Source organism: Zophobas morio, unplaced genomic scaffold (assembly GCF_036711695.1).
Source record: "Zophobas morio isolate AGI-343-1 ecotype UQ-CSIRO unplaced genomic scaffold, CSIRO_AGI_Zmor_V1 ptg000011l, whole genome shotgun sequence".
Classification (NCBI taxonomy): Eukaryota; Metazoa; Arthropoda; class Insecta; order Coleoptera; family Tenebrionidae; genus Zophobas; species Zophobas morio.
The window spans coordinates 18,234,850-18,253,768 of NW_026972116.1; the positions used below are offsets into that span (position 1 = coordinate 18,234,850).

At 30.3% G+C, this 18,919-nt stretch overlaps 1 protein-coding gene across 1 annotated transcript; it reads left to right on the top strand.

The window, feature by feature from the left end:
- The first annotated feature begins 5,056 nt into the window (after positions 1 to 5,056).
- Positions 5,057 to 11,661, top strand: LOC135127355 (uncharacterized). The gene is made up of 3 exons (XM_064053801.1): positions 5,057 to 5,337; positions 5,389 to 5,770; positions 11,531 to 11,661. The coding sequence occupies exons 1-3, from the start codon at positions 5,182 to 5,184 to the stop codon at positions 11,659 to 11,661; spliced, it is 669 nt and encodes a 222-aa protein (XP_063909871.1). The 5' UTR covers positions 5,057 to 5,181.
- The last annotated feature ends 7,258 nt before the right edge of the window (positions 11,662 to 18,919 follow it).

Sequence of the window (18,919 nt, forward strand, 5' to 3'; positions counted from 1 at the left end):
AGCGTCTTCAGGAATGGAAGAAGAGAAAGAAAGAAAGGGTGAGGGAGTCGAGTTTGGCTCCCTTAGTAACATGTAAGGGGAAGGCGAGAAAGGCTTTGATGCAAGCGTGGTGCGAAAGGTGGAGGCAGACGGAGAAGGCCGCCTGGACAAGGCGGCTAATCCCAAACCTCACTGAATGGGTCGGCAGGGGGCACGGGGAGGTTAACCACTACACCTCCCAAGTGCTCACTGGCCACGGGAGTTTTGGGGCCTATCTGAAAAGGATAGGCAAGATTGAATGCTCAGTTTGCTGGTATTGCGAGGGAAGAGTGGAAGAAGATGCAGAGCATGCGATTTTTGATTGTCACAGATGGACGAGAGTGAGAGAAGAATGCGAAGTGAAATTATGGAAAAGAGTGAATGCGGACAATATGATTGAGACGATGATAGAGAATGAAGAGGGATGGACGGCAATTGAAAGGATGTTAGTTACAATAATGAAAGCGAAATGTGAGTATGAAAGAGAGAGAGAGAGAGAGAAAGGGTAGAGGAAGTGAGAGATGAGTGAATGGAAAAAAAGAGTCAGGCAATAAAGACAAGCACAAAAAAAAAGGATAGGCAACAACTAATGAAGACAGAAAGACAGACTAAATAGGCAAACTAAGGGGAAAAAAAAGGAGGAAGAAGTCACAAAGAAGAAGAAAGAAACGACCAACCACCCCCTTGAAGTAATGCTAACGCGGTTCCGAGGGGGTAGGAGAACACCTGCTCGAAGAAGGGATTTTAGCCGGTAAGAGTCCAGGCACTCAGGCACTACCAGAGATGATCGAACCTAAGTCTCTGGTGTCCATGAGGGTTTTCCCTTCCATTGAAAAAAAAAAGATCAGATCAGATGATCTCAGGCCACGTCAGGTACCTGTGAAACTATATTATAATGTAGTACTCCGAATCCAGATACCAAGGAATATCAAGTTGACTGCGTATTCGGACGATGATTTTGTATGCTGCATCCGCCGGGAAGGAGATACGTAGATTCAAAAAATATGCAGAAATGCATAACAGGCAAAGATTAATGATAAGAACAATTATCAAAGAGAATGAGAGGGAAGAACGAAACAAAGAATAGACAGGACTGGACGATCGTCATCTTGAAGTATTACTGTTAAGGCAGTTCCGGGATGACCTGGAGAATTGAGAATGGAGGAGTTGTACTGGGTAGGGCGCACTTAACACATTTCCCTTCCCTGAAAAAAGGTCCTTGACTAAATGGTATACTACCTGAAGTTGTCAAGTGACCGCTATGAAAAAAGCATTTTTTTTTTTGTTTTAGCCCGTCTTCTCTTCATCCTAAAACCAAAGTAATCTCCCGATGAAGAAAAAATATATAATCAAAGTTTTTTGAATTATGAATCGAACAGAAAGCAGGTCTGAACGACAACTAATTCGGCTTTAAAGCAAAATACCCAATGTTAAAGTGAGAGATAAATATACCTTCTAAAAGGAAAAGAAATTAAATTACCTACGCAGTGCCCCAAGGGTTAGTTTTAGGACCTGTCCTAAATGAACAAAAATCTAAAAATAACCTCCTACGTGAGGGAAACATGTACAAAGCACCAACAAAAAACATAACTCTACAGAGGTTTACTCCAAACATCGGAGGATCTATCGCAAAAAAACTTCGGGTGTTGATGTTGTAAAAGTGCTCTACGCTACTAATAGTACAGGGTCGATTTGGAAAAAGTAAACAGGCTTATGGCAGTGAGAATGATAGTGGCATAGTAAAACAATAGCACTGAAGTGGACCTTGTTAATACTGGGCTTCGATCCATAGATTTAACAACCCAAGAGCTAAAAGAAATTCACTACTACAACATAAGCAAAAAACGCCTAGCAGTTCGATGGACACAGTAACTATAGCGATGGCAAGCAACCAAACAAGGAGTGACAAACTGTTATTTCACACAAATGAGAAGTGGATACGGTATATTTGGCAGCTAAGCAAGAATGAATACAAAAAAAAAGAATAAACCAATAAAAGGATCCCACACTCAAAACTATTGGGTCATGGATAACCAAAAACAGTAATTAAAGCCAAAATATTGGATCTGGAGATAAAACAACAGATTTGGAAGACCAAGAAACAAAAATGGTGGGAACTGAGTCAAGGTGAAAAATGATGACGATGGGTCTAACATTGATAGAAAAAAAATTAGATGTCTCCCTGTACAGACCGTAAGTTCTACGAAGAGCAAGTATCGGAAATTATGCAAAATTTTTTCCCTAGGAGAAACGAAAAGTGGAAAAAACAAACAAAGCTGCAGGGCGACATTTTCGGAGGCCGAGCTGCTAATAGCTTGTGCCAAAATGAAAGCAGGACAAGTACCGGCTGAGTCATGAAACGCAAAGAAAAGAAAAAAAAGGTCAGTTCAGATAAAAGGTCAGGTCAAATTAAAGCCTCTGCCAAGAAAGATGAGGAAAATATGCAAACTAGTTGGCCGTTGTGGCCATCACAAGATGCCTCCTCGAATCGTACAATCATTATTGTTAATGAAAATGTATGAATTCAACTTTAGAATAACAGATAATTAACATACGAGTAACTTGAGTGCCTTTTAACTGGAATCGAAATCCCGGTTGTTTTTGCTTTATTCGGGAGTGTTATAAAACGTAAAGTAGTGTACTATTAGCGTCAAGCGGTAAAGGTGTCTGGAACATTTCTTGGAAATAAGAAATCACCGGCCCCTAAAGTTTTACCGCTTCCGCTGCTGAGAGTTTAATTATGTGTTTACACCAGTTGTGCTAAAACCGTTGTCTACTAAACTGGAGAAGACAAAACAAAACATTTTTTTAATAATTCCAGTACTCATAAATGAAAACAGAGTTCAAGAACTCTTTCAATATAGCTTTTGGTGGTTTAATAATTTTTGGAAGACGATTCAAGTTTCCTTTTGAATCTTGTGGCTAATTATGAAGTCAGATCATGACACATTTATGAATATAAAATGAGAAGTAAATTTTATTTTGGTTTTAAAGGTCGAGCAAAGTTTGTTTTTGTTCTAGTAAACGTTCTAGTATTTTCAGCTTTATTTATAAAAAGAAGGCAATAACAAAATTTCACAATTTTTAGTTGACAGATTCAAATAACATGTAAATTCTGGGCAAGATATTTATTACCATTTTACAATGATGCTGGTATAACTAGTGTTAGATTGCGCATATCAAAGTTAATATGTTTATCCCCACCAAAAAATCGTCTTAAAAACGGACAACGGAAAAAACGCGAGAAAAAACGGTTAAAAAGGAAACAACAAAAAAGCCACAAAAAAAGACGACATGAAAAAGAAAAGACGACAAAAAATCAACAAAGGTGCCGGAAGAAAGGGTGACGAAAAACGCAATTTTAAAACACTAAAAACGAGCTACATACTTGAAAAGAGACGGTAAAAATTAGGCTATAAAAAACTACAAAAAAAGATGATAGGACACAAAAAAACTATTATAAAGTAACTAAAAAACACTAAAAAGTGACAAAAAAGAGATTACAAAAAAGACGACAAAAAGAACTCCCAAAAAAGCTACAAAAGACGATGAGAAAAAAAGGAACAAAAAAAATGCAATAAAACCGAGACTAAAAAAAATTATACAAAAACAGACGAAAAAGTGGCAACAAAAAAACAAAGACAAAAAGATGATAAAAACGTGCCAAAAAAAAAAGAGGGAAAAGACACAGAAAACGGGCCCAAAAAAATTATAAAAATAACTCGACAAAAAATATGAAAATTACAAAAAAAAATTAAAAAGGGGCGATAAAAAAGGTGACAAAAAAACAACAAAAAAGCTACCAAAAAGGGGGGAGAAAGCACTAAAAAAAAGTGAAAAAAGACAAGAAGCGAGAACTAATAAAAAGGCTAGAGAAAAAATTATCAAAATAAGACAGGAAAAAAGGAACGAAGAACGGTGACAAAGAACTCGTCAAAAAACGACATAAAATGTGGACAAAGAATTGCGACAAAAAACGAATTAACCAATAATGCGAAAGAAGCCAAAAAAAAGACTGCGGCAAAAAGACGATAAAAAAACGACTTAAAAATATCAAAAGCACGAAAAAGCCATAAGAGAAAGAGATGGCAAAAGAGGGCGACAATAAGAATTTTTGAAAATGTTACAAAACACGACGAGAAAAAAAGAACAATAAAAAAGACAATAAAACCGTGATAAAAAATTACTCAACAAAAGACAAAAATGTGGTAACAAAAAAAGAAAAGAAAAAAATGTGGAAAAATTACGACAAAAAAATTGAACAAAAAAATGCGAAAAAAAAGCGATAAAAGAATTGGCATTAAAAAAAGGGCACAAAGAAAAAATATCGCAAAATAGGGACATAAAAACACTAAATATCTACAAAAAAGCGACAAAAAAAAAGAAACGATGGAAAAGTTGACTAAAAAATCAGTCAAAAAGAGAATAGAACAAAAAAATGACATAAAAGGAGGACAAAAAATTGCAATAAAAAGCGAAAAAAGAATTGTATAAATTTAAAAAAAAAACACAAAAAAAACGCTGGGTGAAAAAAGAGACGACAAAAAGGCAAAAAAGCGACTTAAGTAACATTGAAAAAAAAAGAAAAAAGCTACAAAAGAAAGAGACGGCAGAGAAGGTTAACAAAAAAGTAGCTGAAAAACACTAAAAAGTGTCAAAAAAAAGAGACGACTAAAAAAAGGCGACAATTAGTCAAACGGAACTTTTCTCGCCTCTGAAGCAGAATTCTACCCTTAACACTCTATTTAAAGTTGAAAACTAAGTAAATGTGTACACTGGATTTCGGTGTTTGGACGCATTTTAAATAGCAGAAGTTAGTGGAAATCCCATTGACAAATCTCCACCTGAAAAAAATGCTAACAGGAGTATTTCTCAGAAATGACAATAACCGTGAAACTTTCCCAAAAATTACTTTAAATATCTCCTGGCACCCACTCGACCAATTCCCAACCCGTATCTATGGCTACCTCAATTAGCTCATTTTTACATTTGAAACATCTAATAATCACAGTTTCTTTGTAAAATAAACGTCAAAATATTTAAAAATCAACAATAACTAACAACAGAGAAAAAACAAAATATTGTTTACCCATAAAAATTGTTGCCCCTCGGCCCCCAAGCCGCCCCCTCGCGCTGACCCGTACGTTTTAAAGCCGCGTTGTGATGCAAGATCAAAAAACCCAGAAAATATTTCGGATGCAACCAATATTGTGCCCTTGGATTACCTCCCAGCCTTATCACTCATCGCTCTGGAGTAAAAATAGATCTTCAAACCCGAGTGATCCGTCGTTAGCGAATCGTTTTTTAAATAATCCTTGGGTGAAACTACTTGTTTTAAAATTAACTTCCAACTGCATCCATTATTTTCAGATCAACAGACAGATGCCTCTTGGAATGCCGCGATCGCAGGATAAACCGTTGCCCTCGATTCAGCAGTCGTCTAGCCAATTCTTCTATTTTCTTCGGTTAATGCAACTTTTTCCTGACACCCACCCTGCCACACTGCACACGGTTTTAGTGTTATGCAAAAACGATTTCTTTTGCGCTGTGGATAAGATGTTGTATGCGAAGAGGTGTAAGCTGTTGTGTTATAAGAAGAATATACTTCAGAAGAGTCAACGCGGAAGTAGGAGTTATGCCGGGAATGACACTGTAGGAATGAGGGCAAATAACAAAAGCGAATTTCCTAAACAAACGAATTTTGTGAATAAAGCGTCGTCGAGTGTCAGCAATGCAGAGAAGAAACGTGAAGGTATACTAAACCAGAGTTAATTTAATTGTTATTTATGACGTATGCGTAATGGTGATATGCGAAAAAATATTGCCAAAGACAGAAATAGCCACAGAAAAATTTACGTTTATACTAATTCCGTGGTTATGCATTTTTTACTGAACGATAATTATAATTTTTTTCTTTAATTTTGAAATTTGCAGTTTGAGGTTAGTCGTGTTAAAATTTGGTTATATAAATTTGCTTAAAATTACAATAATCAAGGATTGGTTACTAAGCTCCAAACATTTTAGATTACATTAAAGATTAAAAAAAAATGCTCGAAAGCTATTTCGACAGAACTTCCCTCGCCTCTGAAGTGCCCTCCTTATCCCGATTCATTGAAAAATAAAAAAAATTGTTTGCGACTTTTGTTTTCTGTTAACATCAATAAAGTAAAAATCAGTGGCGCAAATTTTAAGGAGACGCGGCAACGGGGCAAGATGCTTTTCGAAAAATCTAAAATCTAAAATATCTAAAAATTAAAATATCGAACAACTGGTGAATCGAAAAATCGAAAGCCGAAAATTTCAAAATTAGAAAAATTAAAAAGTAGAAAAATCGAAGAAATTAAAAATCGAGTAATCGAAAAATTGAAGAATCGAAAAACTGATAAAACGATAAACCGAAAAATCGAAAAATCAAAAAACTGAAAATCGAAAAATCGAAAAGTGTAAAAATCCCACAGCTGAAACATCGAAAAATTGGGAAATTGACAAATCCAGAAAACGTAGTCGAAAAATCAAAGAAAAGAAAAGTCGAAAAATCCATTAGATGTGAGATCGAAAGATAGAAAAATAGAAAAATCGAAAAATAGAAAAATGCCAAAATTGAAGCACGGAAAAACTGAAAAAGTTTAAACACGAAAAAATGGAAAAACCTAAAAATTGAAAAATCGAAAAATTGAAAGGTCGAAAAATCGAACACTTGAAATATGAAAATCAAATTTTTTAAAAATCAAAAAAAAAATCAAAAAGTAAAAAATCGAAAAATTGAAGAATTGAATATCTGAAAATTTGAAAATAGAGAAATCGAATCATCGAAAAGTCAAGAAATCCAGAAATAGGAAAATCAAAAAGTTAAAGGATCAAACAGTCGAAAAATCGAGAAATCGAAAAGCCAAAAAAACGAAACATCGATCAATCGAGAAATCGAGAAATCGAGAAATAGAAAAAATCGACAAATTGAAAACTTAGAGACGCCAAAAATTGAAAATTTGAAAAATGGAAAAATTGAAGAGTTGAAAAATTAAAGAATCAAAAAAAATCGTAAAACTGATATATCGCAAAATCGAAATATGTATCGAAAAGGCGAGAATTCAAGAAATAGGAAAATTAAAAAATCGAAAAACCGAAAAATTGAAGAATCGAAATATTGAAAAATAAAAATACCAAAATTGAAATATCAAAAAATTTATAAATCCATAAATCAAAAAATGAAAAAAAATGAAAAATCTCAAAACTGAAAAAAGATCGAAAAATTGAGAAATCGAAAAGTTGAAAAATCGAGAAACCGAAAAATCGAAAGTCGAAAATTTAAAAATTCGAAAAATTGAGAAATCGAAGAACAAAAAAATTAAGAACTCGAAAAATCTAAAATTTAAAAAACCCAAAAATTAAAATATCGAAAAACTAAAGAATCAAAAAACCGAAAAATCGAAAATTCAAGCATCGAAATATTGAAAAATTCCAAAAATATGAAATATCAAAAAATTGATAAAGTGAGAAATCGCAAAATGAAAAATCGCAAAACAGAAACATCGAAAAATTGAGAAATTGAAAAATCGAGAAAACGAAAAGTCGAAATGTCCATAAATTGAAATATCGAAAAATCGAAAATTTAAAAATCAAAAACCTAAAAAGTCGAGAAATTGAAGAATTGAATAACTGAAAATTTCAAAAATAGAGAAATCGAATCATCAAAAAATCACGACATCCAGAAATAGGAAAATCAAAAAGTTAATGGATCAAACAGTCGAAAAATCGAGAAATCGAAAAGCTAAAAAAAACGAAACATCGATCAATCGATAAATCGAGAAATCGAGAAATAGAAAAAATCGACAAATTGAAAACTTAAAGACGCCAAAAATTGAAAATTGGAAAAATGGAAAAATTGAAGAGTGAAAAATTAAAGAATCAAAAAAAATCGTAAAACTGATATATCGCAAAATCGATATATGTATCGAAAAGGCGAGAATTCAAGAAATAGGAAAATTAAAAAATGGAAAAGCCGAAAAATTGAAGAATTGAAATATTGAAAAATAAAAATACCAAAATTGAAATATCAAAAATTTATAAATCGATAAATCAAAAAATGAAAAAAATTCAAAAATGTCAAAACTGAAAAAGGATCGAAAAATTGAGAAATCGAAAAGTTGAAAAATCGAGAAATCGAAAAATCGAAAATCGAAAATTTAAAAATTCGAAAAATTGAGAAATCAAAGAACAAAAAAATTAAGAACTCGAAAAGTCTAAAATTTAAAAAACCTAAAAATTAAAATATCGAAAAACTAAAGAATCAAGAAACCGAAAAATCGAAAATTCAAGCATCGAAATATTGAAAAATTCCAAAAATATGAAATATCAAAAAATTGATAAAGTGAGAAATCGGAAAATGAAAAATCGCAAAACAGAAACATCGAAAAATTGAGAAATTGAAAAATCGAGAAAACGGAAAGTCGAGATGTCGATAAGTTGAAATATCGAAAAATCGAAAATTTAAAAATCAAAAACCTAAAAAGTCGAGAAATTGAAGAACAGCAAGTAGAAAAATCGAGAAACCAAATAGCCAATAAATTGAAAAATCTATTAATCTAGAAATCGATAAATTGAAAAGTTAGAAACGCCAAAAATTGAAAATTTGAAAAATGGAAAAATTTAAAAATCGAAAATTTGAAGAATCAAAAAAATCGTAAAACTGAAATATCGCAAAGTCGAGAAAGCGAAAAAAAATGAGAATTTGCAAATGTAAGAAAATGAAATTGAAGAATTGAGATCCCAAAATATCGAAAAATTGAAGAATTGAGAAACTGAGCAATCGAAAAATCGAAATATGGAAAAGTCGAGAATTCAAAAAATAGGGACATCAAAATTGATAACTCGAAAAATTAAAGAATCGAAATATTGAAAAATACCAAAGTTGAAACATCAAAAAATTTAGAAATCGATAAATCAAAAAATGGAAAAATTGAAAAATCCCAAAACTGAAATATTAAAAAATTGATAAACTGAAATCGAAAAATGTAAAAATCCCAAAACTGAAACATCGAAAAATTGAGGATTTGAAAAGTCGAGAAAACGGAAAGTCGAAATATCGACAAGTTGAAATATCGAAAAATCGAAAGTTTTAAAAATCAAAAAAAAATCAAAACCCTAAAAACTATAACAAATATCTTAATAATCGAAAAGTCTAAAAACCGAGAATTCGAAAGCCGAAAAATCAATAAATCGCTAATCCAGAAATCGACAAATTGAAAACTTAGAAACGCCAAAAAAGGAAAAATTTGAAAATCGTAAATTGAAGTATCAAAAGAAAAAATCGCAAAACTGAAATACCATAAAGTCAAGACGGCGGAAAACAGAAAAAAATGAGAAATTGCAAATTAAAAAAAAAAGAAATTGAAGAATTGAAAAATCCCAAATTATTGAAAAATTGAAGAATTGAGAAATTGAAAAATCGAAAAGTCGAGAATTCAAGAAATACCAAAATTGAAATATCAAAAAATGTATAAATCGATAAATCAAAAGATTAAAAAATCCCAAAACTGAAAAAAGATAAAAAAATTGAGGAATCAAAACATTGAAAAATCGGGAAATCGAAAAATAGAAGAATTTAAAAAACTGAAAAATCCAAAAATCGAGGGATCGAAAAACTAACAAGTCCAGAAATCGTGAAAGGGAAAACCAAAAAATCAAAAAATGGAAAAGTCTAAAAATCGAAGAATCGAAAAGTCGAAAATTCAATTAATCGAAAAATAGAAAATCGAAAAACCGAAAAATTGAAGAATTGAATTACTGAAAAATCAAAAAATCGAGAAACTGAAACATTGGATAGTCGAGAAATCGAGATATGAGAAAATCAAAAAATTTGAAAGTCAAAAAATTGAACAATTCAAATATTGAAAAATACCAAAACCGAAAATAATGTCGTTTATACATCGATAAATCAAAAAATGGAAAAATTGGAATATCCCAAAACTGAAAATACATCGACAAATTGAGAATCGAAAATTTGAAAAATCGAGAAATCGAAACATGGAAAAGTTGAGAACTTGTGAAAGGGGAACTCAAAAAATCGAAAAATGGAAAAGTCGAAAAATCGATTAATCGAGAAATGGAAAAAACGACAAACCCAAAAATCGCAAAATTTAAAAAATCAAAAAATTGAAAAATCAAAAACCTGAAAAATCGAAAAACTGAATAACTGAAAAATCGAAAAATCGCGAAACTGAACTATTGGAAAGTCGAGAAATCGTGATATCAGACAATCAAAAAATCTAGAAGTCAAAAATCGAAAAATCGATTAATCGAAAAATCGATTAATCGAAAATTCGAAAAATTAACAAATCGAAATCTTAGAATCGTCAAAAATTGAAAATTTGAAAAACAGTAAAATTTAAAAATCGAAAAATTAAAGATTGGACAAATTGAAGAATTGAAAAATTAATGAATCAAAAAAAAATCGTAAAACTGATATATTGCAAAATCGAGAAATCGAAAATTTGGAAAATCGAAAAATTGAAAAACGAGAAAATGAAAAATTGAAAAATGGAGAAATTGAATAAAAAACTCAACAATCCTAAAATTGAAATATCGAAAAATTATGATACAATTTTGACGTTTTTCCAAAAATCTCGATTTCTAGAACAAACAAATTCAACACGGATTCGAAAGTGCAGGACTGCCTATCTTACGGATAAATTCTGGTTAACGGTGTCCCATGCTTCCGATAACCTTAAAACATTTGTAAGATTTCAAAGCGATCGATTTTATAATTTCAAAGTTAAATTGTTAAATATTATACAATTTTTTTTCTCGAAACTGAATGCCTAGGGAAAAAACTCAACACAGTTTCATAAACCACAAGTGAAGAAGCACGTTATTTTATAAAATTTAAACGAAATGGCGTAAACTCAATTTACTTCAGGACTTGTGGTTTATGAATCCGCCTTGATGTTTATCACAATTACTTTACAAACATTTTTGTTCAATATTTCGTTTGTTTAGTGTGGTTAAACGAACTTCAGTCCAATATTTATATTACGATAATAATATTTTTCACGTGAACTCCACATCACGTTGAAACTTTTGGTTCGAAGCAGAAAACTTGAAAAACTAACAGTTTGTAAATAAAATGGACACAGTTTACCTAATCCTTCAACATGTAAATATATTTTTCTGAGGACTTCCGTCTTTTTGTCAAAAGAAACTATGTTTATGTAAATAATAGGCCGAACATATGAAAATTAGTTTCAGATATGTAGTCTTTGCTAAAATATGCTGAAAAATTGAAATATATAATATAAACAAAAATTAGTTAGCCTTAATCGTTTTTAATTACCATATTTGATGGTCACATCTGCAACCAAAATTAAAATTCTATTATTTGCTCAGAACTGTCCTTGTTTGGAAACGGGTGATTTTTTAATTTTCTGCTCTAGTTGGTCGCCACGTTTATTATTACTCATAAGTTTTATTTTTTTTTTTTTTCATTTCAAACACAACTCATGCAGACATTTTTTAGATTCGACTTTCGGAGTCAGCTTGCATCAAGGCGCTTCAAACGAGTCCCTCGTGATTACTTCGTTCGTAGAAAAACCCGAGGACTTAACAACCGTTAAGAAATCCGAAGATACGTTAAAAGTTACTCAGTGATATTCAATTGTATGTAATTTTTCATGGTTCAAAAAATAAATTAATTTACATATACTGAAGTCTTAACCTTATGTTATGTTTTAAAATCACTATCACTATCACGTTTAAATTTCAAATATAAAACGACATTTTCTTACCCCTACCCTACCCTTCGAGACAACTAGGCAACAATGTTGGAAGAAATCTGGAGATGAGTGGAGTTTTGTCTGTATTTCGCACCGGGTAGGTCTGGCGGAAGTATAAAGAAAAGTTTTGTAGTGTCTGGGACTAATAAACAAAATAATTAGTGCTAAGCAGAAATGGACTCTTATCTAGAGACTTCGTTCCTAAACCCGTTATTGGCTCTACCATGGACCATTCAGAATCAAAACTACGAGAAAGGTGGTACTGTTTCGTTTGGGTTGAAAACCAAATCAAAGACTCCAAAGGTAAGTACGCTTTTTAAGTAGTTTATGTACAATTTTATAATAAAACTATCAATTTTAAGTAACAGTAAAAAATTATTACTGTGTAGTTATATGCGTAGGACTGTAGTTACCAGTGGCGGCGACACTGCATTTTACATTTTTGTCATATGAAAGTAGCAATTGTTTGTAGTTACACTTGTGGTGGTATTTCAGGTTATTAACCATGTTTCAATGCTGAAAAGAAATGAGAATATAGAAGCTTTAATAAACAGGTTCCCCGGTTTAAAAAAGTACCAAGCCAGAGCTGCTTTAACTATGTCCAGAAATAAACTTGACAAAGCAGTAGCTCTTTTGGAAGTATCAAAATGCTACAATAAAGAAGTTGAAACCCGGTCGGACCTAGGATGCTTACGACAAATCGCTATTAATTTCTTTTATAGCGCTCTAGAAACAGATCTAGCAATAATAAACATCACTCTAGAGCATGCCTCTGATTTCAGAAAAAGTAGTTCTTCCATGGGTGCTACAGATGGTAAGTTTGAAAATGTGTAGTTCAAAATATTTTTTAACTTTTTCGAATTTTTGGTTCAGCTAGTCACCAGAACGATAGTTCAGTTGGGTCTAAAGCTCAGAAAGTCGGAGTAATTATTAAGAAAACTACCAAAGGATACCAAGCTTTTGCGTTTGATGAAAATTAACATCTGTGATAATAAGTAAAATTTTTTATTAGTATACTTTAATGTCAGACATCTTGTTCATTCCAGTATTTTTTCTATGCGTTATTAAACTTTTACAATTCATGTGTGTTTTTCTTTGGTTTGTCGTGCTGATGAAATGTGTGTTCGTAGAATTGGAAAATTTAAAAAGTATGAATATTAATTAAAATCATCATAAATAAAGATCTTGTGTGTGTACACTTTTCAACACAGATTTGTTTACCGAGAATTTGATCACGTAATTATTTTTTTGGAGGAAATTTTTGTATATCAGTTAATGTTCCATTCTTTAATTAGTGTTTATTATTACGAATTGATAATTGTGTGGAAAGATAATGAGACGTAAATTTGAGGCAAAAACAATATCATGATAAATGGAATTTCAATCGCCAAATTTTTAAATTCTCACTCACCCTGTATTTTTATTAGTACCGTATCTTACTCTGTTTTTGTTCGTGTTCTTCTAATGTCTTTTAAAAAAGTAACTTATAATTAACTTTAAATTTCGAAAATAGAAAAAGTCAAATATAGAAAAACTGAAAACTCGAGAAATCGAAAAACTTAAAATTTTAAAAATAGAAAACTTAAAATATCGAAAAGTTGAAAGATTGTGAAAACCGAAAGTTCAAAAAACTAAAAATTGAAAATCCAGAACGTGAAAAATCCAAAAGTCGAAATACTAAAATTGAAAAATTGAAGAATCGAAAAACTGAGAAAACTCACAAAATTGAACGAAATATCAAAAATTGGGAAATTAAAAAATTCGAAAAGCCGAAAAATTGCAAACCTAAAGAATCGAAAAATTGAAAAACCTGGAGCCTGAAAAATCGAAAAATTGAGGAGCTGAAAAACTGAAAAATCGAAACCTTCGCAAGTCGAAAATGGGAAAACCAAAAAATAGATTAATTGAGAAATCGGAAAACTGAAAATTCAGAAACGTCGAAACTTGAAAATTTAAAAAACTGAAAAATTGAAAAATCTGAAAATTCAAAAATCGAAAAGACGAAAAGTAAAAAAACGAAAAAACCGATAAATCGAAAAATCGAAACATCGAAAAATTCACAAATCGAAATATATATAAAACAGTCAAAATTTTAAAAATTTAAAGTTTAAAAAACGAAAAACTGAAGAATTGAAGAACTGAAAAATCGAAACTGCGAATTCGAGAAACGGTAAAATAAAAAAAATATATATATTAATCGAAAAATCGGAAAACTGAAAATTTAGCAACGTCAAAATTTGAAAAATTGTAAAATTAAAGTACGGATGAACTGAAAAATCAAAGAATCCAGAAATCGAAAAATCTAAAATTTAAAACATTGAACAATTGAAATATCACAAAATTGAAAAATGGAGAAATCCAAACATCAAAGAATCAAAAAAGAAAAATTCGAAAATCTAAAAACTTTAAAGTCGAAAAACTGAAAAATCGACAAACCGAAACTACAGAATTTAAAAAAATTGAAAAATCGGATAACTGAAAAATCGAAACATCGAAAAATTGGAAAAACGAAAAGCCGAGAAATCCAAAAATTGAACCATCAAGAAATAGAAAAAATTGAGAAATTGATAATTTGAGAAATTCAGTAATCAAAACATCTAAACATCTGAATTCGATAAATCGAGAAATAAAAAAAAATTTAACGAAAAATTGAAAATCCAAAAAATAAAAAAGGGGTGGAAACCCAAAAACTGCAATCTGAAAAATTTAAAAATTGGAAAATCGACGAATTGGAATAGATTGGTCTGAAAATTTGAAAAATTGAATAAACGAAAAATTGGAAAATCGAAAGAAACAACAAAAATTAAGGAAATGAAAAAACAAAAAATTGTGATATAAAATCGAGAAAATGAAAAATAAAAAATCAGGAAAATGCAAAATAAAAATCGGGGAGTTAAAAAATTGAGGGGATGAAAAATTGAAAAAGGGCACAATTAAAAATCGAGAATGTGAAAAATGGAAAAATGAGAAATTGTAATATTATTGAAAAATTGGAAAATTTGGAAGTCCACAAATTGTAAAATTGAAAAATCAAAAATAAAAAAACGAAATAATGTACAATATAAAACTTGAAAATTTGAAGAAAAATTGCTAAAAACCTGAAAATTTGAAAAATTTAATAAAGGAAAAATTGTGAAATCGAAAGAAACAAAAAAGGAAAATTGTGATATAAAATCGAAAAAGTGAAAATTAAAAAATCGGGAAAATAAAAAATAAAAATCGGAAACAAAAAAAGGGAAAAATAAAAAATTGAAAAACTGAAAAATCGAAAAATGAAAATCTGTAATATTGAAAAATTGCCAAATTGAAAAACTGATGCAAACCGAAAAATTGGCGGAACGAAAAATTGAAAATTTTATTTATAAGTAGAGTAATTGTAAAATTGAAAAATCAAAAATAAAAAACGAAAAATTACAAAATAAAATTGAAAAATCTTAAGAATCGAAAAAGTGAAAAATTAAAACTAAGAAAAATTGAAAATTCAAAGTCTGAAAATTAAAAAATCGAGAAAATGAAAAATAAAAATCGGAAACAAAAAAATTGGAAAAGGGAAAAATGAAAAATTGAGAAACTGAAAAATCGAAAAATGAAAATCTGTAATATTGAAAAATTGCCAAATTGAAAAACTGATGCAAACCGAAAAATTGGCGGAACGAAAAATTGAAAATTTTATAAGTAGAGTAATTGTAAAATTGAAAAATCAAAAATAAAAAACGAAAAATTACTAAATAAAATTGAAAAATCTTAAGAATCGAAAAAGTGAAAAATTAAAACTAAGAAAAATTGAAAATTCAAAGTCTGAAAATTAAAAAATCGAGAAAATGAAAAATAAAAATCGGAAACAAAAAAATTGGAAAAGAGAAAAATGAAAAATTGAGAAACTGAAAAATCGAAAAATGAAAATCTGTAATATTGAAAAATTGCAAAATTAAAAGATTGCAAATCGAAAAATTGAAAAATTTAGAAGTCAAGAAACTGTAAAATTGAAAAATCAAAAATAAAAAAACAAAAAGTTTATTATAAAAACTTGAAAAATGTCAACAGTGAAAATCAAACATGAAAATTTGAAGAAACGAAAATTTGAAAAACCGAAAGATTAAAAATTGAAAAACTTAAAATTCGAAAAAGTGAAAAATAAAAAAAAAGAAATATGTAACTGAAAAATTGGAAATTGAAAAATTTTAAACGTGAAAAATCATGGAATTGAAAAATGAAAGCCTGAAAATTTGAAAAATTGAATAAATAAAGAATTGTAAATCGAAAGAAACAACAAAAAAATAAAGGAAATAAAGAAACCAAAAATTGTGTTATAGTTAAAATGGAGAAACGTCGAGAAAACATAAAATTAGTTATTCGCCAGATGGATCTCTTTATTGCGTTATCAGCAAAAAAATCTCTAAATCGAATTTTACAATTATCTGACAAAACTGAATATGTTATACCGGACTTCAAGAGCGAGGAAAGTGCTGTCTAAATAACTTTAGACCAATTTTTATAATTCAACAATTTACATTGAGTTTAAAAAATAAAACACCGATAGCTTTCGAATAATTTTGTGTTGTGCTTATTTTTTTTTCCACCAATATTTTCTATTTTGACAAAATGACGAAAGAATCGACACTTGGAGAGTTATACAAAACGAGTAAAATTTGAAGCCCCTTTTGTCAGGGTAGGTATTTTATGAATTGTGTAACACGTATTAAAAAACATATTGATGCAATCTGGTAAGAAAGGTTCGTTGTAGATACCTCTTTTTTTATTTTTTTTTCGCACTACAAAGTGTACGTTGTAACACCAATGTGAATGTCGTAATTTTTGCATGTTTTTACTTTTTTTTTTACACAGAAAACAGAACTGAAAATCAAATTTTAATACAAGAGGGACAAAATATGTCTAATAAGGATTATTAAGAAGAAAAACTATCGTCCTAAGTCAATTTTTCTCGTTTTTACAGGACATTTCAAATGAGATGAAAACTGTCCCAAACCAGGCCGAGTAATACCGCCAATCCGTTCAACTTCATGCAATGTTTGTATTCACGCTTTGATGGTTATGCACTATATAATACATCAGTGTATAACGTGTTGCCGCACTACTAGAAAATTGCTATTGTTTGTCAATAATCTACAGTTTTAACATGCAATTTGCTGTATACTAGGACAAGAGATACAGTGGTTTTACAACTTTGACTTGTCATTTAAGACAACTCGTAATTTAAGACAACTTATCAACCTGTAGAAGTGAGAGTAAAACAAACTAAACTACACAATGCCGACGGTCCAGACTTTTTTATTGCTTTGACTTCTACTTATTGAATAAAACACTACATTTTATTAGATTTTCCATGTCGTAACACAAATTTAGTTAATTATAACTTGCCTAGATCTAGAGGAAAGCATCCCCTAGCCTCCCCCTATATACGACCTTGTCTAGGGGTTATGAAATATCGAGAAAATATGAAAGTACCAAATTGCCCAACGGAATATTAATCCGTTCGGTTATAAAATCTTTATAATTTATTTTATGCTATTACAAAGGTGTTCATTGTACTTGTTTTATTTATTTAAACATTCAAGTTGTTCTTATTCTGTAAACAGTACTTCACTTTCTACACTATTACATCACTAATTTCTTTTCAGGATTTTGCTGATTTCGCCCAACTTCGGTTAAGAAATATGTATCTACAAATCAAGACTTTCGACACGGATGCTGATATTTGTAGTCTTTTTTGCAATGAGTCAAGAAAAAGATAACTTAACGTTAACAACCGGATATCACTAATTATTCAAGATGATCAACTGTACAAAGACTTATATTAATTATTAATGAGTTATTTGTTAAAAATTGATTATATAATAACAATATCCATCAATCACCCCAGTTCTTTGTTTACACAAACTTAATCTTCGGGCACCTCATATCTGGTTCGAGTGAGTTAAAAATTCTAAATCCGTGTACATCGCGTGAAAGAAAAACTGCGACTAAAAATAAAGCCAATTTAAATCCTTATTCTAATTGTAAATTAATTTACTATTTGATCGGTCATTGCTGATTTTGTACCAGACATAGCAGTAAATTAATTAGTTTATAAATATCACTGCGCGGTATAAATAATTAGGTTTATCGTGTTTTTGGCACGGCGAATAAATTCAAGTCGTGATTTTTATATAACTTTTGATGAACCTTGATTTTTCATTTTAGTTGTGGTGAATCCACAATTTTTAAATAAAGTGCGTGATTTTAACCTCCCACTTGGAAAAATTATCCTTTTGTTTGGTGTCGAACTTGATAGTGTATCTAATAAATATTTTTTACATAATTTATCTCATTATGAAATTGTGTTTCAACAGTCGATTCACAACATATTTACCTTTTCAACAATTTTATTTATTTATCACTAACATTTTAATTTTATTGAGTTTTCACCTATCAGTGGTTTATTTATAGCATGGGCTCATGCGAGCAGAGTTTAATAAAACAATGAATGATTGATTACTTTAACAAAATCAGGATCTTTTCAACGAATTTGGATTTACATGCGAATGATCCCAAAGGTGTTCAGGTGGTAGGAGCGTGAATGCATTCTTGAAATAAGTAGCTCCATGAATTTTTTTTTCAACTTTAGTTGTAATTATAATAAAACAAACAATGAGTTGATATCTCCAACAAGCGATAAGCGTTAGAAATAATATTTATCATAAGTGGCTCCAACAAAATCACAATATGTTGTTATCTGGATTTTTTCATTAGAAACTTATTTTGTTGGTTATTATCAAAAGTGCATTATGTGAACGTAAATAACATTATAAACAGACACCTATCACCCCTATGGCTGTAAATTTGAGTTTCTTGAATAATATTTACTTGAATTTGTGAACGTGTTCACTGCTTTGTATTTTTCCGATTCAGGTTCTACTGAACTGTTGATTATTATCATGATTGCAGGATTTCTCTACATATGACGTCTAGCAAATTTACGTAAATGCGATTCCAAAGAGCAAATAGTATTGACGCGTTGTCAGTTAGTTTTCACGTTATTGGTATTAGTTAGTTTAGCCGTGATGCCTCCATTGTTAACGAAATGCGTCCGGTGGTGCATTAGTGCTGTGCTTTGGTGGTTAAAACTGTGAATT

Coding starts and splice junctions, on each gene's coding strand:
- LOC135127355 (XM_064053801.1), top strand. CDS start 5,182: ATGCAAGATCAAAAAACCCAGAAAATATTTCGGATGCAACCAATATTG. Junction 5,338..5,388: donor GTTTTTTAAATAATCCTTGG/GTGAAACTACTT, acceptor CATTATTTTCAG/ATCAACAGACAGATGCCTCT. Junction 5,771..11,530: donor TGCAGAGAAGAAACGTGAAG/GTATACTAAACC, acceptor GACATTTTTTAG/ATTCGACTTTCGGAGTCAGC.